The sequence below is a fragment of the Carassius carassius genome, chromosome 14 (assembly GCF_963082965.1).
Source record: "Carassius carassius chromosome 14, fCarCar2.1, whole genome shotgun sequence".
NCBI classification, from domain to species: Eukaryota; Metazoa; Chordata; class Actinopteri; order Cypriniformes; family Cyprinidae; genus Carassius; species Carassius carassius.
Window position 1 is genome coordinate 11,406,669 of NC_081768.1, and position 24,739 is coordinate 11,431,407.

Below are 24,739 nucleotides of genomic sequence, written 5' to 3' on the forward strand. Positions count from 1 at the left end.
CAGACTAAATGATTGAAGATAAGAGGAGTCTGTCATTTCAATGAAAGTTTCATGAATTTTGATAAATTTAGGTAAAAATGTATTGGAAAAATTACATGTATGCATTTAGGTCAATAAACTTCTAAGAATGATTATGATACTTTTAATAGTAAGATTAAAGAACTAAAAGTGGAGGGGAATATTATCAGCATAATTACACAACAGTTTTTTTTGCTGTTCCTTACATAAAGCTATCGTACAGCTTCAGACGGTTTGGAATATAGTGCACAAAAATGCTATGGAATACTAATTAGTGAACTACTCTCATTTGAGCTTTCAACCTGGGTAGAGAAGAAAAAAAAGTCCAGGAATTTGAACAAATTATTTACTGTACACATTCAACTACAGCAGTCAACTCAGCTTACAGCTAAATTAAAACATCAAAATTAGACATTTCTCAAGAACCAAGAAAGTGCAGTCAAATAATATTTTTTCCAACACAGATTGATGAACCCTGCATCGTGCAAATAAAATTTTCTTTCTCAAATAACAAAAATGCTTAGCAAAACTAAAATACTGCACATTTAATAGAAGTAACATTCAAGCTTTTCCATCATCATCTAGATTCACGTGTATGATGCTCCTCACATGTTCAGTAAGGTGATTGGGTGCAGCTGAAATAGCACACCTTTGGATTTCCCATCATCCTTCTCCTGTAGCTCCATCTGCTGGGAGCGATCCACCTGATGACACACATGGCGAAGAACCCAATTAACTCATTCTAATAAGAGCTTTAGGAAATAAAGACTTTAGGAGTGGATGATTTATACCTGGTTCCATTTCTTGAATTTCTCATAGTACACAGGTGTACACTCTGGTCTGGGAGGGTTTTTAATGAACAGTCTAAAGAGAAGGAATCACAGATATTTCTATGTTAGTATTCCCATGTCATGGAGACTCTCAAAGGTCTCGAAAGGAGGGTGATTGAGTACCCAACAAGTCGTTCCCGGGCCTCCTCCTGAAGGCTGCTGATCTTGTCAGGACTCAGGTTTGTCAGGCCATTTGGTCCATCACACACCAGCTTATTCACTGTGCCTCTCAAAGCATTTATCTACACATACACACCATGTGTTAAAAAATGCATAATCTGGACATTTTAGGATGCAACCTACTTTAGCTAAGAGCCTGCTTAATTGTACAGGTAAAGCCTGACATTCAAAACCGACCTCTGAATGGATAATATCACACATACACATCAAATCATACCTCTGTGATGTCCTCAATTTCAAACTTGACATCAAAGGCAAGCTCAATGTCATGTTCAGGCAGCACTGCATTTTGGGAAACGGAGTTCCAGCCCAGCCCACACAGAGCACCAGTAAAACAGGTCCTGTCCTCATTAGTACTGCAGAGTACATCTCTGTGTAATTAAACTCAGCGGAAACATTCAAATGTTCATATTATACAATAAAAGATAGTTATGATAAACAATTGTGGGTTGCAATTTGCATCTGTAGTTTTGACATCTTCTGGTGAAAATTTGCACTTGGTAAGTTTGAATGAACATCATCCCCTCAAACACAAATCGATTGTTTTTCTTTAAAGAATGATGTGTTTTTATGGTGACTTTTACCGCAGTTCCATGACAGGGGTGAAGAGCATAGTAATAATGGAGGGAAGGCCGTGGATATGAGGCATCAGAGAGGTTTCTTTCAGCAAGATACGAGAACCTGTACCATGAATTAAATTGGATAAAAAAAATATTTAAAAAAAGACATGAAATTTAGTGCAGCTACCAAATTACCACTAACCTCACCAGCTGTGGTAACGTAAAATTAACAAATGATATAAAAATAAATGAATACAATTAAAGTATTTTTGTGATGGGAAAGCTGAATTTTCATCAGCCATTAATCCAGTCTTCAGTGTTACTTTCAGAAACCATTTTTATACTGTCTCATACTGGTTCAGGAAACTTTTCCTATTTCCTGAATTTAATACATCCACGCTGAATAAAAGTTAATTTTCAAAGACAAAAATCTTACTAACCCCATTCTTTTGAAAGATAGTGTACATTACGATTATTATGACAAACCCAACCAACTGTTATCATGTGATTGTGTGCACACCTGATGCGCTGAGAGACACAGTAGCAGCCACCAACATCCTCTCATGCCAATTCTGTGGACTCTCATTCACCATTACAGAGTTAATACCGTCCCTCTCAATGACAACAGCCCTGCAAACAAAACCAAACCCACATCATTTATCACCATCCTTTCCTGGGATGCAACTTGTGTGAAACTTTATGTGAAATGGACAGGCAGGTCTCACCTGAAGTTGCTGATCCTGCTCATGCTGTGAAAGCTGACCTTATGTGGGCTGCTGGGACCGTAAACTAAAGCCTGCAGAGTGGCAGAACAGAAACTTTAGCCTAAGACCCATAGAAAACACACACCAGAGTTTGAATGTAGGCAATTACAGGGCTGCTATGCCAGCACCTTGCACTTGGGGACACTGCTGCTAGAGGCACAAAAGTGCTGAAGGAGCTCGTTGATGAGCAGCTTGTCTTCCTCCATCCTGCTGTTAAAGGAACCACTAGTAGAACTAGGGGTGAATCTACCACTGGCCATGTCCTCATACAGGGATATCAGAACCTCATGGGACTGCTACAAATACACAAAAAGTGAAGCATAAACAACAGTGGCCTGGCTGATTTCAGGTTGTTTTAAGAGACTTGCAAAGGTTCAAACATTTTCTCTTATCTGTGGAAACTTGATTCCACCATAGTTGAATTGAGAGATATCAAATGACAGTTCTTCGGCTTAAAGTCTAAATTGCAGAAAACAATCAGAACTGTAAGATGTAAACGCATAATTGCCAATTTAAAACGTGAAAACGCAAAATATAAACTCACAATTATGAGAAAAGAGATTTGTGAAAAATAAACATGCAATCTAGAGAACAAAAAGTGAACTGGGACATGTAAACTCACAAATTGAGTTTATAACTTGCAATTGTGAGATAAAAACATACATTTAAAACATAATATAAGTTTTAACCATAAATTTTAAATTGATGCATAAATATTTTAGTAGGAGTTATTCATTAATGCCAGGCAAAAGAGGACTACAAAAATGTGAAAAACTGAATTCAAATTCAAACTTGTCAGGTGGACATTACTGTGGTGGAGGCATGGTTACCTGACTCTCAAAGCTTTCGGTTATGTGACAGGCATGTCCCTCCTGCACCAGAAGGTCTGCCACACTGACATCGCCAGCCTCCATAGAGATGTGCAAGTCGACCCGCATGACGCCGTGCAGAATGGAGTAAAGGGAAACAATGGCAGAGCGGCCGCTTGTGAGCGTCTTAAAACGGTTACGTGCCCGGCTGCTCCAACGACCGCCCAGAATCAGTGAATGCGCAGACGGACCCATGCATGCGATGCAAAACTCCTGTGCCTGCGATGAAACATGCATGTACAGCTTATGGCTTATTGAAATCCATAGAAAATCCAGCTATAATAGAGAGCTGAGAAATATACCATACATTAACAATGACTCTGTTGGTGACAAATGTAAGCAGCTTCACGGTTACTGGAATAATTTTAAAGAATGTTTTATTTGGACAGTAATTTGCCAAAATATGTCTGACAAGAGATTCTTTTTTAAGCAAATATTTGAGTGTTAAGACTACAGGCCCAGTCACACCAAGGACAATAACTATAATTCAAGTTTTAATAATTGTTTTAATTCTACACCACAATTATAACAATTTTTTCTTTTTTTTAAACACAGATAGCCATCAGACTACATTTAACATAAGGTTTAAAAGTGTCAGATAATCTGAAGTATCATATAATTTACAGTGAACATTAAAATATTTTGTTAAAAAGGTTTTAAATGTTTAAATTATTAAAAATACTTCCTACTGGGAAAATCAATATAAAACATGCCCTTTATTTCATTGACATCAATCCATCTACATACCAAATTTTTTTTTTTTTTTATAGTTTTTAATCTTTTACATTAACCACACTGAATCTATTTGATTACAACAGGGCTCTAGACTCATTCTTCCCACCGGTTGCTCTATTGCGACAAACTCAGTTCACGATCTTATTTGACTAGGGTTGGGTATCGATTGGGTTTTATGATACTGGTGCCATATTGATTCTTTTAAAACCGTACCGGTGCCTAAACAGAAAGTCTTAGGCACATTAGTATTTTCACCCCAAAAAAGGGTTTTAAGCCAGTAATTTACATATTTTGCTGTAGTGTGTCAGTGGGAAATATCAATTTACATTTCTTAACATTAATTTTGCCATTCATTTTAATAATAATCTAGTGAGATTTTTGAATGCACAAGCAACCTGACAACAGCCAGTGCTCCACATTAGGGCTGTCAAAATGGCTAAAAAACTAAATTCGAATTTGCAATTAAATATGATCAAAATTGAATTATATTCGAATTTAAAATGAATAATTTCAGTTAGGGTGAAGAAAAGCTTTTGGCTTCTCTTCTGAGTCCACAAGAGGGCGCATTGGGCGAAATAATACTAATACACATTTATTCAAAGCATAAGAAAATATGACTGTGAAAAAGTGCTTAATATTTAAAATAATGTTTATAAACCAATTATAATTAAGCTTAAAGAACTATAAACAAAACGGCATCATGTGTGCATGCATAGTACAATACAAAGGGGTGAAAGCAATCACACGGAGTACATTTTTCATTTAAACACGAGATGCAGTAGGATGAGGAAAACCCACCATAAAGTCTCAAGATACGTTAATGAATAGAAATTTAACCCACCTTAATTTTACATGAATTTCTAAACAAGCGGATCTATTGTGTTAGATGCGAGTGCAACGTTGATAGAAAGATATCCCTCTCTAGAAAATGCGTGAAATGTGTGTTCTGTTTGAATGGCTTGGTTTCAGTTTTTACGTAAACAAGATCTTCTCCATATTGATGTTCTCTTTTTCCACAATATTTTGATTGAACATCAAGCGAGCTCCGTCTGTGTGTGAGAAGGAATAAAACGCGGAATGTGATGTATACCTTGGGGCGGGCATTAAAGCAGCCTCCTTAACGGACACCTAAAATTGTGGATTTTTATTAGAAATTTGACGAATATTTGAAATTCGAATTTTTTTTTTCACAGCTCTACTCCACATGGAGATCTGATCTCACAATTATCGAATCTGTCTGTTATTACATGAAGAAACAGATTAAACGGACAACAATGCGTTCATGTGTGTTAAGGGCTAGATTTTCACTGGAGGAAACAGCTGTGGTGTGATGAGCAGTGAACAGAGCGAAAGATTTACAGTAGATGGGAAACCAATTGCTCCCTCGTGACCTTTTGTAAACTGTATTCATGACAAAGGACTGCACAGATATTCTAACAATCTATTGATAAATGCACACCGCGTGTCCTCAGTTTCTGTTTGAGTCCATTCGTGCCGCTCCGCTGCGGTCTGCGGATTGTGCTGAAAGACAAGGAGGAGACAGGTCTGCCGCTATTTTCATATGGAATTTAAGGGGGGACTGACTCTGAGGCGATCGCAAATTTGTGTACAGATTATGGAGCTAAATGCTATATCTAAGACTAGTGATGCCCATGCTTCTTGCGCACATTTCAGAGAACCAGGAGCAATATTTCCATCGATCGCTCAGACATTTTAGAGGCACAGAAATCTGCGTTCCGATTCGGTTCAGTTCAGTTACATAGGTACTGGTGCCATATTGGCACCGGATTTTGGTACCCAACCCTAATTGCGAGTTTCTCAATTTGTGATCTTGGGGTCACATTTTACAAGTAAAGATAATTGTCTGTTTTGCTTACATTTATACATATTTAACTTTTTAAGACTAAAACTAAAGACTGATTCTTAGTTAAAAAGCACAACAACAATAAACCAGAAGGCTAGAATGACAAACTAGCTTACCTAACGTTTATTAAGAAAAACTAATTAGATAAGCATGGCATACACCGCATGCTGTATTATAAACAGACTAATACATTACAGAACGCTTGGCAAACACTGAGGAATCAAAATAAATATACAAAAAAAAGCCTCCAGACCCCTGTACAATGGCTGTTTGGGTAAAATTCTACAAATTTGAAGATGTTATTTTTTCACAATTTTTCTGAGCCTTAATAAAGAAAAAATTTCTTTTAAACATTTAACAGTCTGGGGGAAAATACATACTTGAAAGGGAGGAGTCATGAGGTCAGATGGGAGCTCTCTCAGGCTGCTGCATGGGACCACAGAGGTGTTACCAAAATCCACAAAAAACACCTGCACAAATATATACAGATGTATATACACAGAGCAAAAGTTATAGATATGACTGTGTTTTGTTCTGCATTGGAACATTTTGAGTGTGCATTGGTGTGTATGGCATGTACCTCTACGTTGCTGCCAAGGATGTGCAGTACTTTGGCTCTATAGTATTTGGCCATTTGCTGTCCATCTTTGAAGGGGGCCACACACAGCAGGTTTGGATAGAGAGAGACAGATACAGGTCTCAGATCTCTTATGTTCAAGGCTGCTGTTAACTGACACTGTTTCTCAACACTGATCTCATCTGTCCGAAAGCCCCAAAAATGGCCTACATCGATCACCTACAAACAATTATACTCATTAATGACCTGCGCACTGCTCACAAAGATGAACCAAGAATAGGTCATTATTAGGTCACATTTCAATAAAAGCCTTTGAAAGCTTTTACAAACAAAATTAAGTTAGTCTTCACCTCTGTGATGTTAATGATAAAATCCCTGCTGGATGGAAGTTTCTCTGGATTTACAGTGCTGCTCAGAACTCCAACAGGAGACACAGCATGGCTCTGAACATCCACATTAACCCTGAAAGAGAGGTTTTTGTTTGAAAACTTCATGTGTCTTTCATAAGGTCTGTGTGTATTGTGGACTTGCGGCTACCTTGTGTAACGTAGGTGTGTGATGGGCTTTCCTTTAGCGTGGGCCTCCACCTCGTCTGCGTGGTGTACCTGCAGCTGGAGCGCTGGAGTTTGCCGTGCTCGCAGCAGTGCCAACAAGACCTCAGGTAACACACCGGTCTCCCTCACACAAGAGCGATAAAACTCCACATACGCTCTGCAAAAAATACAGTTTTTTGCAATGTTGTGTTTCATAATCCTGAGTTTACATCTTGTAATTGGAGTTCTCTCCTCACAATTCTAACTATTAACTAAGTTAATATCTGTTAATTCCGACTTAAAATTGCAAGTTTATTACACAAATCTGACTTTATTGCTCACAATACTGTATATCTTACAACTCGTAGTTAACATTCTGCAACTTTTTTTTTCTCTAAGAAATCTTTATTTTGATAAAAAGTATATACAGCATCTCTTTTAAGAAGCGCTTAATTTTGTTGAGGAAAGGACTTGTTTGTATTACAAAATGCACATTTATTTCAAGAAATGTTATGGAACATTCCATTTCACATTCCTATTAAGGCATGATATCGCATATTACAATATTGCATGCCCAATTCACCCAAGTGATTTCTATGGCAAACAATATTACATCAATAACAAATCAAGACTCCACTAGTCTTGAATTGCAATGTTATCATTTGCCTTATCTCTGCCGGACAACTTAGTTATACGCCAAAGAAAGAAAGACTGAACTGCAAGATAGACTTTAGTGTAGTTCTTGAACGAATAGTTCATTTTTGAACGAATCTTTAATGTGACTCGGGAAGAACGAGTCGTCTCGGGGGGTGATTCGTTCAGTCGTGCATGCACAATAGTCTATAGGTTCTGTTCTGCTAGTAGTTGTTCACCTGTGTCTTTCGGGTGGAGCTTGACTCGTTCCTTAATCACGTGACAGACCCATACGCTATTGCAGACATTTCTGTCACTGTGTTTTTGTTACTGTTTCTTGAGGATCTGTGGTGTGTTATTATTTTATAAATAAATAAAACCCTGTTATAAATAAAATATTGATTAATTTGACTTTTTGACTGTCTATCATTAAATAAACACTAGGCTATATAATATTATAATAATCCAAGCCTACAATACAAAGTATTTATAGCCTAGTTTGTTCATTTTTACTCCAATTTTGGAGTTTGCTAGTATAATAATTGCTTTTCCTAGGCAGACTTGGCATATTGGTATAATATATGTATAAGATGATTGCTCAAAAAGGACATAAATTAAAAGCAAATCCTAAAATCCTTTGAAATCCTAAACAATACTACAGTTCTATAGTTTAATCTGAAGGGTGAACTCAAAAGACAAATCATACAACAAGGTCATTTTTGAAGATTAGAATCCACTGTAAAAAAAAACAAACAAAACAAACAAACAAACGTGATTTTGCCATTAAGCGTTATGGAAAAGTACCATAAAGATAGGAATTAAAAGCAACAATTTGAAACCAGAAATGCATCACCTAACTGTAAGGGTAAATAATAATTATAATAAAAAAAAAATAATAATAATAAGTACTATGCATCCATTTGTAAGGAAGGTTGTAAATTAACTAATTACTCTAGCCAATGTTGTGATGTCACAGGACAAAAGAACAAACAACCCGAAGACACGAAAGATGAACTAATCAATTCTCTTTCCAGCTCAGACTGCATTGGTTTAGTGTATGGGGCTGTCACGTGATTAAGGAACGACTCGACCCGAAAGACTCATGAGATGAACTAATCAATTCTCTTTCCAGCTCAGACTGCATTGGTTTAGTGTATGGGTCTGTCACGTGATTAAGGAACGACTCGACCCGAAAGACTCATGAGATGAACTAATCAATTCTCTTTCCAGCTCAGACTGCATTGGTTTAGTGTATGGGTCTGTCACGTGATTAAGGAACGACTCGACCCGAAAGACTCATGAGATGAACTAATCAATTCTCTTTCCAGCTCAGACTGCATTGGTTTAGTGTATGGGTCTGTCACGTGATTAAGGAACGACTCGACCCGAAAGACTCATGAGATGAACTAATCAATTCTCTTTCCAGCTCAGACTGCATTGGTTTAGAGTATGGGGCTGTCACATGATTAAGGAATGACTTAAACCCAAAGACTTGTCAGAGAAGAGGTGAGCTAATCATAGACTGAAGACCCATAAACAATCAATTAATCTTTTCTGTATCTTATAGCATTTTAGTTTTTGTATTGCTAGTAGTGAGATCAACATTTGCATAGTAGTTGATGTGTTGGGGAAGTAACACGTAATATTTTAATTACATTTTGATAAAACGAACGAAATGACTCGAAAAAAAGATACGTTCATTTTGCTGAATAAGACTAAAAAGTCTGAGTTGGTAAAATGATCCGAACTTCCCATCACTAATAGACCTCATGTTCCAGGAAAGAAAATCAGCATTTTGAAATGTTATGTCAAAATTGAATTTATTAAGATATAAATTCAGAATTCCAAGAAGAATTTTAAAGATAAACAGTTAAGTTTTTTTTATTATTTTATGGCGAAAACAGACTTTCATACAGAACATACTGTGTTTATGCAAGTTACCTGGATCCATCGAAACAGATTGATTTGACCTGTCCACATTGACGGAACAGTGACTGCAGCTGCTTATAGCACAGGAATGCAAATGGAGCCAAATTCCTAATCTGAGAGAGAGAAAAGGCATTAGGCCAGAGACATCATCTACACAGGTACACAAATAATTGGTCAAGTCTGAGGTACCAGTTCTAGTTCTAAAGGGGGCACCTTAAAAAGTTACTACCTAAAAGTTATGTCGTGTTATTCATCTAGCTAGCTAGAAACCTTTTTTTTTAAATATCCAAATCGCTCAGCAAAATTCATTTGAAACTATTGCTCCACAATGACAGTGCTTTTCTGACAGACTTTTGTAACTGGAGACACTAGTACCATAATGGTGGTCTTTGGATCATTTCCAGAAAGTTCCTTAGATGCCAGCTGCTCATCAATCTCTCCCTGAGAGAAATAGTTTGGGAAGAATGCACCCGCAATGGCTATCTAATCCAAAAAGACAAAGAAAGTATAAACAGATCACATTCTGTGTTGTATTTCTCACACACACACACACACACACACACACACACACACACACACACACACACACACACACACACACACACACACACACACACACACACACACACACACACACACACACACACACACACACACACACACACACACACACCCCCAGTACCATTTGGGGTCGGTAAGATTATTTTGATGTTTTTGTACCAAACAAGGCTATATTTATTTGATCAAAAGAACAGTAAGAATGGTTACATTGTGAATTATATATGCAATTTACTATTATGTTTTTTTATTTTAATCTGTAGTTTATTCCAGTGATCACAAAACTGCATTTTCAGCAGCCGATACACTAGTCTTCACATGATCCTTGAAATCATTCTAACATGCTGATTTGGTGCTCAAGAAACATTTATTATTATTATTATTATTATTATTATAAATATTTAAACAATTTCTACAATATTTTTGTGGAAACTATTAAACCATTTTTCGAGGATTAGTTGAGGAATATAAACTTCAAAATGAAATTTATTTTAAATAGATTTCTTGTAACAGAGCGAAAAAGCTTTACTGTCACCTTTGTTCAATTTAAAGAATTATTGTGTATTAAAGGTACTACAATCTTAAAAACAGTAATTTAGTGAAGTGTATTATTGTGCATGTGTGTACCTGCAGGATGAATCTCTGTTTGTGCAGGCTGGTGTAGTCTGTGGGGTTTGAGGAGCTGCTGATGTGCATGTTAAATTTGGACACTCTCTTCTTCAGATCCTCAAAGAGTTCTGCCACCTGTAACACATTCAATGGGTATAAAATGCAAATTTTGTATAAAATGATCATATTTTGTATGTGCGCACACTGTATTTACCTCTCTGATTCGTTTGATCTGAATGCAATTCTCTTTGCCCCATTCAAGTTCATCCTGATATTTGGATAAAACAAAGGTGTTAGAGTGTGCACAGAGGACACATTCTTGTCTCATTTTAAAGGCACAATATGTAATTTTTCTGCTTTAAAAATAGCAGATATCACTATATCTATGTTATATATTTTTAGTTGTGTACTTACATTATCCTGAAAGTTTCCACGAACTTTCAAATCCAGAGAAAATTATAGTTTAATTAGCAGTGTTGGGGAGTAACTAGTTACATGTAACGGCGTTACGTAATTTAATTACAAAATTATTGTAACTGTAATTAGTTACAGTTACTACGAAAAAATGAGTAATTAAATTACAGTTACTTATTAAATTTTTAACGATTACAAAGGGGATTACATTTGAATATTTACACACATCCACATACAGATTTAACTGATTTCTTTTCCAAATTGCACTGACTATTCTGAGACATACCGCCCTAATCATTTCCGGGATGCGGAAATACAGTTCGTAGAATCCAGTCATAAAAACGGAATGCCTAATGCGGACGGAATATGCCACATTTTGGATGACTAAATCAAAAGTAGGTCAGTAATGAATAATAAAACTTGAATCAAAACATGACATCGACTGTGAATATAAAGCCCCAAAAACGCAATATATGACTTGCACATTCTGCGTGTCTGTGGAAATCCGGCGCGGACTGGACACCGGGAGAACCGGGACAATTCCCGGTGACCTGGCAGCCGATTTTGCCCCACTAATTAATATCATTATTGTATAATTGCCTGCCGAATGTACTAAAGCGATCATTTGCGAATCCGCCATTTGATAATTAAATCTCTAATAAGTCATGAATTGTTAGTCATGACTCGCGCGCTCTCCGCGCCTCCGCCAAACGGTTTGGATCAGACTCTGAGTAATCAATGCGAGAGAGAGAGAGAGAGAGAGAGAGAGAGAGAGAGAGAGAGAGAGAGAGAGAGAGAGAGAGAGAGAGAGAGAGAGAGAGAGAATAGAGTGCTGGAGCAGAGAAGCAGAACTCCTGTTCAGGGTTTCAGGTCAGTTTCATCTGTAAAGATGCTTTTTTGTCTTTGTTTTTTTATTTATTTAATCAAGCAGCAGCACGTTGCTCATCAGTCATCACTCAAAATACTATATAAAGGACATCATTATTATGTGTTGTAATGTTACAGTAGTAATTTAGCTGAAAAAAATTAAGATTTTTTTTATAGAATTAGGGGGAGCTACAACAGACAACAACACAACCCTTACGAAAATTAACATTTTAATATTTAACTATAAATCCAGAGAAAATGGTTAGGCCTACTATTGTTTAACTGTGATAACCAAAAATGTAAAATTATTTTACAAATGTATTTATTTAAAAATAAATACAAATCCATTTGCAAAAAAAACAAATACAAAACAAGGTTATTTTACTTTTATATAGGCTAATAAAAGCATGGTTAATTTTTGTAAGGGAAAAACATTACTTGTGTACAGTATTAGGATTTTTCTATAAAGATATTGTAGTATTGTAGAGTATTGTATTGTAAAGTATAGTTTTGTTCAATCTTGAGTATTTAAGTCATGAGAGAGATGGATAACAGGGCAAAATAAAGAGACTGAAGAGAAAAATAGAAGTGAAGGTGCAGTTCAGGAGAGAACTTTTAATTATTTGCATGTCCCCAAATTAAAGATTTAAACCTTTTTTTTATGTCAGGTCCATACAAAAAATAGTTTTGTCCATGAATTTGTTTTTTGTATGAGTTTGAATTTTTCAGAATTTTTTTCCCAGTCCGCCCCTCCTGTAAATTAATGGCAAAGACATGGTTTCATTTTATACACATAGGCCTACTGAAGCTCGCAGTGTTTTCAACCTCTGCTGCCTCAATATAGAGTACACGAGCACATAAACATAATTTCTAGAACTGCTCTGTGTCACTTCATGTGCATTTTACTTATTTTGAGAAAACTATCATCATATACAAAGAGACACCAGTTTAAAAAACACACCAATGTTTCAGGAGTTTATTACACAGAATATGTCACATGCTTATTAGATAACTGTATTTAAGTTGATGTATATGCTTTCATTTATTATTCTTTAATTTTCACAAATTTAGAAAAGTAATAAAAAAGTACTCAAAAGTAATTAGTTACATTACTTTAATAAAGTAATTGAAAAAGTTACACTACTATTACATTTTAAACAGGGTAACTTGTAATCTGTAACCTATTACATTTCCAAAGTAACCTTCCCAACACTGTTAATTAGAAGACACGGCACGTTTCTTTATTTCCGTTTTGTCGCCTGTCTATGGTGTCATATAAAATTGGACCCCTCTAGTTTATCTAACTTCCTGCGGAACCGCCAAATACAAAGGTGAACAGAAGCAAAGACGAGACGAAGAAGAAAAAGTAGTAGCTAGTCTTGATCGAGACTATTATATTGTATATTTATATTGTTTATATTCGTATTTATACCTCAATCAATAACTTAGTTATGGATCATGATTATGCTTTGCCTGCACGTTCTGTGAAGCGCAAACGTACAGGTGAAATAAATGACCTGAGAAGGTATTGGGACAAGAGAACAAACAAGACACGGGTAAATATTGGAGTTGCATTTCCAAGATAGAGAGAGCTTCGTGACAAGCTGAAACTACAGAGAGATGTTTGCATTCTAATAAACAGGTATGCATCCATTCAGCTAACTGTATCTATCCGTATATTTTGTGAAACGATGATGTCTTGTGTAAAACGCAGATGGACTAGCTCTCATGTAGAGTATAATGTAAATCTACATGTGTTCTATATCTAGCTGGATAAAGTAGGTTTTTTAACATATATTGTGTTTTATACATATATTACTACTAGCTAGATGGAATATTGATTTGATAGGGGTCTGATAATTCATATATCTCTCCGTTCGAAAAGACGTGATTGTCAAAATACTAGGCTGCTGCTGCTGTAGGTGACATAGAGGGAGACCGCAGACCAGGCTCTTGTGTTCATGACAACAATATCTATACTTCATGTTGAACATAAATATAAAGCCTACTTATAAAGGACACCGTCAACAGTATTGATGGCAAAATAGACGATGTTTGACAGGTGCAATATTTGAAAATCGATAATTATTTATTTATTTTTTAAATTACATTTATATCTGAATTTATGTCAACCTATAGACTTCAAACATCAAAATGTCATGAATTAATATGTATTTGTGTACAAAATTACATATAAACATATTTTCCTATTATATTTTGCCTGGAAACGCTTCCAACACGCGTGCGTGTCGCGTGAAAAATAGGCGTCGGTTCTATTTCTAGCAAGCAGGCGTTTGCGGCTCACGCAGGCAGTCTGCAAGCTCTAACCTATTAACATGGGAGCCGAATTAAAAACTGACACGCCACACAGCTGAGACGCTTGCGCCACGCATCCAGTGTGTCGCCGGCCTCAGTTAAAATGAGTGAGGAATGTGGGGAGCGACAGAGCGCGTGTTCCAATGAACAACAACTCCCATGAGCCTACGCTCTTTCCCGGCGTCATCAAAGTACGTCTTATGTTATTATTTTGATTGATGACCCCTGGTGGCCAAAAATTCCATACTGTGCGTTTAACTGTTGATATATATAAACACACTGCATTGTTTTTAAGCAAATTGCAGCCTGAGTGTAGGTGTGTGCCAGATCATACCGTCCATGATAAGGCCAGTATACATTTGACAAAAAAAATAAATAAAAATAAAGAGTCATATCACGATCATCAATGATATAGTGATGCAATGACGTATGATGGATATATGTTCCCTAGCGCGCACACCACCACCACCACCATCACAAACCCAATAGGTATGTTCGACTTTAAGCAGAGCTGCACAGACTGATCGGTGTATGACAACAAATTATCAGAGCATATTTGAGTGCACACTCTCACCTTCAAAAACAGGGGAGGCACATATATCTTTAGTAAAGTGGCGTGGAGAGAGGGGAGGGGGCCGGTAATTTCAACAGTATGCCTGAAGCCAGAATGAAAAGACGGCCTGTGCATCGTCACGAAAGCTTATCCATTGCACGTGGTTTAAGCCTTGCCAATTTAAACATTCAAAACAGTTTAAAGCATTAAAACAGAAGACGCAGAAAATCTCAACAGAGTTTGCACAGCTGCCACCTTATGACAATAGATTTACACTTCAAATTAGGTAGTTTCTGTCATTGATGACAGTAGCTTATTGCAAAAGGATTAAAAATGCCCTTCATTTTGTTTGCACTAATAAATGCTGCTGCCTGACAGCTGCATTCACCAATAAAATGTTGTTCCATGTTTTTTTTTTATATTGTCAAATATTGTTATCGCAAATATTCTTGAAATATTGTGATATATTTTTGAGGCTATATCGCCCACCCCTACCTGAGTGCCTTAAAGACAGCTGTCAAAGTAAATATTAAATAATATCTTAAGTAGGGCTCCATCTAGCGTTTTTTGAGGGCAATAACCTTGTATCATTTGTATTTAATCCCAAATGTGCAAGTGGGTATAACTGCAGACCGGAGATCTCTAAAATGGGGAGTAAACTCAAAAAGGGCGGGGTCTCCTTTCGCAAAGACTTTCACCATTGGCTGTGACTTCAGCCAATTGTTACTGAATTACATTTTTAAAAAAAACTTTATAAATTAAACATTGTTTCTAGTTCATCAAAAATAAAACATGCTATATAAATAAATGTTCTCCATCAGAGCAGAGCCCAAGGCTCATGTCCAGCGGTGTTTGGACCCAAGTTTGAACCTTCATGATGTAAACGGGAATCACTCAGGAGCCGTCCCAGCGGAGGGGAAATATTTCACTCTATCATTTTATTCCAAGCAACGGGGCTGTCTCGGGGCACGACATTCGCAGGCCAGGAAGGGGTAGTGATGCTGGGTCTAACTAAAAAGGTGCCATTGTCCAGTGAGCCATAATCTTATTAACTGTTTGTGTCCTGAACTGAAACTTTCTTTACCACACTATTCAGCGCCAGTCCCGCCATTCAGTCAATTTCACTGGTTAAGGTAAGGTGTGGGGTAGGTTTAGTGGTTAGCATTTTTTGTTGCATAGTGTAGAAATTGACCGAACCAATAAAAACTTAAGAATCAGCTGTGGGGCGGAGTTTGCACTGAAGTGGATTGGGGGAATTTTTTTTGCATGCGTGTCATGTGCCTGTCTCCCAATGGGAGGAAGCCACACCCTATTTTGGAGCTCCCACCCCGCTTTGGAGTTCCCGCCCCTATTTGGAGATCTCCAGGCTGCAGTTATACCCTTCTCCAAATGTGTCCTTTCCCATCTTCATATACATGATCAATAAACATGTTCTACCTTTGGGTGTCTGAGCTCTCCTTTAGCTCTAGATGTGTACCAGGCCTGAACAACAACAACAAAAAAGAACAAAAACAGACCAATTAATAAAAATAAAAAAAGGTTGATATTGGCCCATAACAATAGTGTTACCAAACTACTGGGTAGTAACTAATATTTACCATTACACATAAACTGTTACTTTACACTCATAAACTGTACATTATGAGATCATAATCTAAACAAGTCTACCAAGCATCCTCAGTTTTTACCTTGAAGGCATTGACGAAAGCAATGAAGTCACTTGGAACATTTTGTGCAAAGCTCAGCTTGCTCCTGTAAGATCAAACAGAGACGTACAGATAAGGATCTAGTGTAAAACTAATTTGGATAACCAATGAAGCGTGTGCGAGATAAAAGGTAAACCTACCTGTACCCAGCCAACTGCTGCAGTGAGGGCATGGCAAAGAAACTCTTCAGAGAGAGAGATGCAGCTAAAAGACAGATCATATATTTTTAGAAGGGCTGGGAAGCGATTGAAAATTTTTTATCTAATCATGATGTGGCGATTAATTAAATCACAAATAGCACATCAAATTTGGCTGAGAAATGACTCCTAAAAGATCATTTAAAGTCATTGTTTTGTAAAGCATCAGACATTACAAAAAGTGGTTTCAGCAAGAAATCTTTTGTTTGGTAAAATGTATCGCATAAACTCTTTTGGACCATGATGGTGAGTAAATGATGGCATAATTGCCATTTTTGGGTGGATGAACTATACCTTTAGTAATACATTTTATTATTATTACTATGGAAATATGAAATTATCTAGTCATTTATTCATTTGATTTGTTTAAATAGCTGATTCATTCAGGGGTGAAGTAAACGGTTCTTTATGAATGGTTCATTGAATCATTAGGCTTGTTCGACAAGAAGTGGATCATCACCATCAGAACGATCAGTGTGTGACATCAAAGTACCGCAAAAGCTATAGAAAACAGTTGGCTCCTTATGCTTTTGAAATTGCTCTCACGGCCCTTTGATGTCATACACCGATCGGTCTTTGTAGCGCCTCTTCAAATCCGGTGCGCACACTTAAAACGTGTCTCTGCACTCGCAACTCTCTATGCTCATGCGCTAGATATGAATTATTTTCGCACCTTTCTATTTCTAACCTTCTCTGTTCACATCTTTCGCTTTTTTTAGTGCGTGCAGTGTGAACGCTCTGATCTGTTAACATGGGCTCAGAAAAAATATGCATCACAGACAGTGTGTGAACTTGGAGTTACGTAGACCTATGCCCAGTCTGCTCTGTTCTTGCGCTCTATTTAGGTGCGCTGCATTCTGATTGGTTCGGATAGTATACTGCGGGAGGTCAGGACTGTGGAAAATCGCGCTATAAAGTGATTTAGAAATCGCGCATCACACAATCCATCACGCAGTGAATTGTTGTCCTTCTTCATATTTATCATAAATCAACTGTATTAAATGTCAGATGACACACACAGGTCTGGGGCAGGGAATTACGTAAATTTTTACCATAATTAATCTAATTAACGCGCTAAATTACCAGCACTTATAGCATTTCTTAAAATTTTATGGCAACTTGGTACAACGTATACAGATATTTTCAGACACACTATACACAAAATATTATACCAATGATAAGACACTCCTCCAGACAGCCAAACACATGTCCAAGAACAATCAGCTTGCCCAGCTGCAGATCCACAGGCAGGTGCGCCAACACACGACCCAGAAATGTCAACTCGCCATCAAATTGCCTCTGACTGTTGCTCTGCACAGAAAGAGCTCCAATCTACACACACACACACACACAAACACACACACAGGTCAGGGTTGTTAATTATAGTTAACTAAAATTTAAATGACTAAGAACATACATTATTAATTAAAATAAAGCTGAAATGGAATAGAATATAAATAGATCAAAATTATAAATGAAATCTAAAAAGAAAGCATAGAACATAAAATAATAGCTAATTATTTAATTATATACACATTTAAAACTTATACAAAAATGTTGTGTGATTGCCATTATACATCATGTAATTTTATTGTCAGGTTGGACGTTCAACCAACTACCAAGCAGTAACCAACAACCACAAAGCTTCACTGACCTGTTTGAGCTGCAGGACAGTTCTTTCGATGTCATTTAGGTTGGGTGGTGTGAGGGCTGTGGAGAGAACTGAGCGGGGATCACCCATATCCAACAACTTCACCTTCAACAAGGTACTGGCCAATGGTGATCGCTGCAAATCAATACACACATTGCCATAACCAACTTAGAAAGATTTTATAACTCAAATTATTATTTCTGAATATCTTCCAAGTCTTGCTGCCACTGATTGATGCAATTGCTCCCCTACCAGCATCTCTGGGATCGTGAAATCCGGAAGCTCATGCTCCCAGAAATGTCTGCTCACCAATCTGTAACAGAAGCCTTTAGACACCCGTCCAGCACGACCTGAGAAAATGCACAGGAAGAGACGCAAATAGTATAGTATATAGACAGCATTTCAGAAAACTCAAGAACAAAGTAAATCTGTGCTGTTGAACACCAGCCCACATATGCAGCACCTCGACGCTGGTTGCAACTGGTCTTGGATGCCCAGGTGATTCGAAGACATCTGTAATTTGTCTCCTTATCGCAAACCAACTGACGCACAAGGCAGAAGTCAATCACTGCATAACACACACAAAATAATGCATAAGTTATTACTGTGAGATGACCTCAAGAACACACACAAGGTGTAAAAATAAAACACCCACCATATTTAACATCAGGCACAGTGACAGAACTCTCAGCGATGTTTGTGGAGAGAATAATCTGTGAATACAAAGAGCAGAAATTTATACTAATACATTCTTCAAATACTCTAAACATACAAGTAAGAGACTTTGGCTTCACTTTAAATTTTACCTTCCGGTATCCAGGTACAGGAACCAGGAACACTCCATTTTGCTCCTCTAAAGTAACAGTTGAGTGAAGAGGATATACCTGCAACCTGTGAGCAAAAAAACACACATTGACACATTCATACACAAGCACACTTGTTTAAAACACACTTCACACAGACGTACCTCTTGCGCACAAGTTTTGCGAGGGCTTCCTTCATATACTGTATTTCAGCAAGCCCAGGCAGAAAGACAAGCACACTACCTCTTTCTGGATGAGTAGCACTTCCAGTTTGCTCAGAACACCTGCGTCACACAAATACACACTTCATTAAGTTTTAATTACATAAAAGAAATGAATACTTTTAATATTTAGCGAGACATCATTAAATTAGTCAGAAGTGACAGTTTACATTGTAACAAAAAGTCAAAATAAATGTTGTGTTGATAACGATACATCAAAGAATCCTGAAAAACTGTATCAGATATATTTAAATATTAAGCAGCACAACTTTTTTAACATTGATTTAAAAAATTTAATAATTTTTATTTAGCACCCAATCAACATATAAGAATGGCTTCTGAAAGATCATACAACACAAAATAATTGGGTAATGACTTCTGAAAATTAAACTTTGCCATCACAGGAATAAATTACATTTTAAAATATATTAAAATAGAAAAGTTATTTTAATAGTAATATTATTTTGCACTATTACCGTTTTACTGTATTTTGATCAAATACATGCAGCCTTGGTAAGGCTTCTTTGAAGAAGAAAAATAAATATTAAAAAAAAGAAAATAATTCAAAATCTTTTGAACGAGTGTATGAGTGTCTCATTGTGACCCCTGACCTTTGATCTTTAGCCTCCATCTCATCAAAGCTCTGGATGAGAGAGACGGCAACATTATACATCTCCTCTGTGATACAAGGGTCTATTGGGAAGGTTAGATCCACCTGACACATACATACAAACACTTATATAAGGAATTTAAACAGAAAATGCCAAAATATAGCTTATTTTATGCTTCCCATACATTGACTCCAAGAGGTAGGATGGTTTTGAGCTCATCCAGGTAGAACTCTTCAATGGCATACGGGGCTCCTTCCACCTCAAACACATATGCTGGATTCATCTGATTGCGGATCGGAGTACCAAAATACTCTGCAAACTCTGCGCAGTTTATGGTGGCTGACATCAGAATGACCTACAGAATGACAGGTGGGATAAATGGAGAAAAGTTAAACTACAGGGGTAAAATATGATTGTGTGAATTAAAGTATGTGAGCTGAACAAACCTTGACATATCTGGAATTGGTCCGCAACAGTTTTCTGACAACCAGCAACAGGAAGTCAAGTTCTTCTGTTCTCTCATGGACCTGAACCAGATTAAAAATAAAAGCAATTAAGTCTACATGCCATTGTTTTCTTTTAAATTGATATTTTAAACTTCTATAGTGGCGTATTTGTTTTACTGTAAGATTTACATTGGTAGCATTAAATTTCACCAGTATGACATAATTTCAAGTCCTGAACTTTTGGAACTGTGAATATCACTAGTCTGGTAAGTGTACATACGGTTTCGATAAATGTAAACTATTGCTAAAATTTTTTGGATCAGTGAGATTTTATTTTTTCTGTAAAGAAAATTCAATATTCCGCAATAATACATTAAATTGATCAAAGTCTTCTACATTGTTACTAGACTTGTGCCGGTAATCCGTAATGCGATATATTGCGGTGATTAATATGCACGATATTGTGATCGTGGGCACTTCTAAATACAGTGAATAAATATACATTACAAATTATTCACAATTTGGAATGTATATTAAGAATTGTATTCCCATCAGCTGCTTAAAATGCACAACACCGCTGTATGCTGCTTGAAAGAGCGCATGCGCTCCGATGTAAACAAGCACGCATAAGAAGCACATGGGGGAACACGTGAGAGACGCGCTGAATGAAAGCACATTCACTCTCTGACAGCAGATGGTGCTAAAATGCAGCCCTTACCCTGTAAACACAGTAAATAAAGCAGCTGTTACTTTCTAAACCATATTTATATAATTTTAAATAGCCATTCAGATTTGTGTTTTCCCTATGGTGTTTATTACAGAGCCAACTACTGAAATATTTAGACTTAATAGGCTATTTATCTTCAAACATTCATTTTTATTTTTATTTTAATCTGGACTACAAATGCCCTAGATATTGTTTGAAAGTGTTTTGATCTTTTATTGTTCATTCACGCTTTACATTATGGCTTCATTAGTTAACAAACTGCCAATGAAAAAATTATTCTGAACATTTATTAATCTTAGGTATTCCAATATTTAATAACACATTGCTAAAATTGAAAGTTGCAACTGTGTTATTTAATGAGCTAAGACTCTTATTTTTTTAACAAAGATTGATAACTTCTATAGTAAATGTTGCTATTGCTCATTGTTTAGCTGTGCATTTATTAAATGAGCACTGTGATGTCTGAACTGATTACACTATATTTTATATATTGCACTGTATTTTATGTAAAATCATTTTCTATTTTTAAACTGTCTTAAATTCATTTTAATTCAATTTTTAAATCATTTTCATTTTCAAGTTCTTAAATTGCTTGTTTTATTTTTGTGATTATTTTTCTTCATGACTTTTTTTTTTACTTTTATGTAAAGCACTTTGAATTACCATTGTGTATGAAATGTGCTATATAAATAAACTTGCCTTGAATGTTAATGCATTAACTAAGGATAACTAATGAGGTCTTATTGTAAAGTGATACCTATTGGTTTTTATAGTTCTTTTGCACTTTAATGTGTGAAACATTTAACTTTTATATATTTTTCTGTATTGCTTTATTGTTTTAAATGTTTAGTTATTTTTGTTATAAGAAAAAAAGTTTCCACAAAAATGTTAAACAGAGCACAATTGTTTTCAACATAAGTAATAAGAAATGTTTCTTGAGCAGCAGAAAAAAATTTTTTTTGTTATATTTATGGGCTTTTTGTGCCTTTTATTTTGAGAGGACAGTGGAGAGATGACAAGCAAGTATTGGGTGAAGAGAGGGGAACAGCATCAGCAAAGGACCTCGAGGCGGGATTCGAACTCAGGTCGCTGTGAGTGCAGTTACACTATATGTCAACGCACTGACCATCTGCGCAGACCAAAATCTGCAGATTTGTATACTTTCTTAGGGTTTATTTAACCGAACAAGACCAGAGTAATTGCTGCTGAGAATCCAGCTTTGGCATCACAGCAATAAATAACATTTGAAAGTGTTTAAAAATAGAAAAAAAATGTTAGAGATTATAATATTTCACAATACTACTGTTTTACTGTATACTTGATCAAATAAATGTGGCAGTAGTCTATGTCTATAAATTGCAGATTGTGTATCTACCTCATCTATGAAGATGTGAGAGTACTCTGTGAGTGTTTTGGCTGAGACTAATTTCTGCAGTAAGACTCCTGTGGTCACATAAATCAGCTTGGTGTGCTCTGTGGCCATCTTCTCTAAACCCACCTGGAGACAGAGAAAAAGACATTCAATAAATGTATATAGTTTTAAGTGGGTCTTGTAGCTTATGCTTATAATAAATAAAATAAAAAACGGCATATTTTATAGGTTTGGTTTTGTGGGAAGGGAATCATGAAGGATTTATTTTAGTTCTAATGCTCACGACCGATGCACGACCCTACATTTTTTTGATAATCCACACTTGGGATTTACGGAAAAAAAAAACTGTTACTATTTCAGTTTTATCATGACTTTATTCCCATTCAATATATTATTTATATTCAGATTTTTAAGACAAACAGTATCTACTCCATGCATCTCACACCTGATACCCCACCAAGCTGCCCAGGGTGCATTTGCGTTCACGTGCCACCCAGCGGGCAATGCTGGTGGCGCCAATTTTACGTGGCTGAGTGACAACCAGGTTACAGGGCGTCTTTTTTTCAGCATAGTGATCCAAAATGAACTGTGGCAGCTGGGTGGTTTTCCCACTGCCTGTCGCTCCACGAATGATGATGACGGAGTTATTCTCAATCAGAGAGACCAACTACACACACAAACACAAAAAGGGATTGATATACACATAAGAAAATACACATCATAACCAAACATGAAAAAGTCCATAAATCTTTTACTGAATCATGTATAAATGTGTCTGTATGTGCCTTGTATCTGTATGTGTGTACCTCTTGTCTGTTCTTAGTAATAGGGAGAATTGGATACTCATAACTGCAGAGCGAAGGCGGGGTGGTTCCTGGACCTATAGTTCAAAGGCCACGTGTCAAAACAGTTTGAATTGTGAATGTGAGTTATGCATTCCATCCTAATTGGTAACACAGAAGCCAAACATGGTGGTAGAACAGATATCATGTTAATAGCACAGTACAATACTGATTCTAGTTAATCATCAGACAAATAAAATATTAAAGACAGTCTTTAGTTGGTATGTGGGTGATTACTGGTTGATAGTTCTGGCCTTCTGCTCTTCTGGTTTACTCCATCTGATCCTGCCTTCTCTGGAGAAGCCTGTTCAGACAACTGCTCCACAGAGCTAGAGCAAATGTACACACAAAGAAAAAAATTAGTATCCTTGGGTCTTCTCCCAGTCTACTATCCAGTTAACCACCAGCTGTCAATTATATTCGTTCACCTGCACACATTTAAGTTATACTTCTCTACGCAACACTAAACCTTGGTTCAAAAAGATTTAAGACACTTTTAATGGTCTTTTTAAGCAAACCTTGTATATAATGTCAAAAATGATAAATGTTGTTTAGTACGGCAGTCGCTTTAAAACCAAACTTGGACAAAAGGTCATGCATTGATATTTATTTTATGAAAATGCATGCTTACAGACTTAGCCTAAAAGCACGTGTCTACCGTCGTGTTTTTATTATAATTAGCGATAACTACACGTCTCATCAATATTTATTTTTCAAATTTCTGAATCTTCATAAAGTAAGCCTGTATAATAAAATGAACAGTTTTAATGAGCAAAAATGTATACTTATGACTTATACGTTAACGTTACCTGTCTGCAGTAGCAGGAGCTTCGGCCTGCTTTTTAACTTCATCGGTGATTGTGATGTTTGCAAACTGTACCCCGACAGTAAACCAGTGGGCTATCTGTGCTGATGTGATGGCCTGATGCATCATGCAAAAACCATACATAAACCATGCAAAAACGACAGATAATCAAACGCCGAGAAGAGCTCACATGCGTCCACTCGCGCTCTCTAGCATCTCTTTCCGCGCCGCGGCAGCCCTGCCAGCAGGTGGGGCGGAGACCAGGTTAACGGTCACTTTTTAATTTCTAAAAAATAACAAAACTTTTTTGTTGTGGTTGTAGTAGTATATGATTCGCTGATAGACCAAAGTAAGTTGGTAAAATAATAACGTCAATCTAAATGTAATATAATTATTTAGGGACCTGTTGATTTGAACGTTCAGAATCTTGAAGTATCAGTCGGTGACGATTTTTCCCGCCAAATCTTTCACAGCACGGCCTGCCAGAAAAGTTCAAAATAAATTTAGAACATAAATTAAGCAAATAAATGGTTGTACAGCCTCTATAAA

The 24,739-nt window shown here is 36.6% G+C and overlaps 1 protein-coding gene across 1 annotated transcript; it reads right to left on the minus strand.

Annotated features, from left to right (window-relative positions):
* Positions 1-478: 478 nt before the first annotated feature.
* On the minus strand, positions 479-24,561 carry tdrd9 (tudor domain containing 9). Its single transcript, XM_059566054.1, has 35 exons — positions 24,195-24,561; positions 23,623-23,714; positions 23,350-23,423; positions 22,989-23,210; positions 22,547-22,669; positions 20,445-20,525; positions 20,183-20,353; positions 19,999-20,102; positions 19,331-19,450; positions 19,170-19,254; positions 19,019-19,076; positions 18,827-18,931; positions 18,616-18,713; positions 18,367-18,498; positions 17,885-18,044; positions 16,656-16,719; positions 16,498-16,561; positions 16,247-16,291; positions 10,874-10,927; positions 10,678-10,794; positions 9,868-9,975; positions 9,505-9,605; positions 6,935-7,108; positions 6,748-6,859; positions 6,401-6,616; positions 6,201-6,290; positions 3,183-3,440; positions 2,481-2,648; positions 2,314-2,384; positions 2,109-2,218; positions 1,613-1,709; positions 1,246-1,384; positions 972-1,090; positions 810-882; positions 479-722 (listed from the first exon to the last, which is right to left on the minus strand). Exons 1-35 carry the CDS (start codon positions 24,332-24,334, stop codon positions 624-626), a joined length of 4,044 nt encoding a protein of 1,347 aa, XP_059422037.1. The 5' UTR covers positions 24,335-24,561; the 3' UTR covers positions 479-623.
* Positions 24,562-24,739: the final 178 nt, after the last annotated feature.

Excerpts from the sequence above, each read along its gene's own strand:
- tdrd9 (XM_059566054.1), bottom strand. The coding sequence starts at position 24,334 with ATGTATGGTTTTTGCATGATGCATCAGGCCATCACATCAGCACAGATA. Across the intron at positions 23,211-23,349 it reads TTACTAAGAACAGACAAGAG|TTGGTCTCTCTGATTGAGAA; the intron begins GTACACACATAC and ends TTGTGTGTGTAG. Across the intron at positions 1,385-1,612 it reads ACCCCTGTCATGGAACTGCG|TACTAATGAGGACAGGACCT; the intron begins GTAAAAGTCACC and ends TGTACTCTGCAG.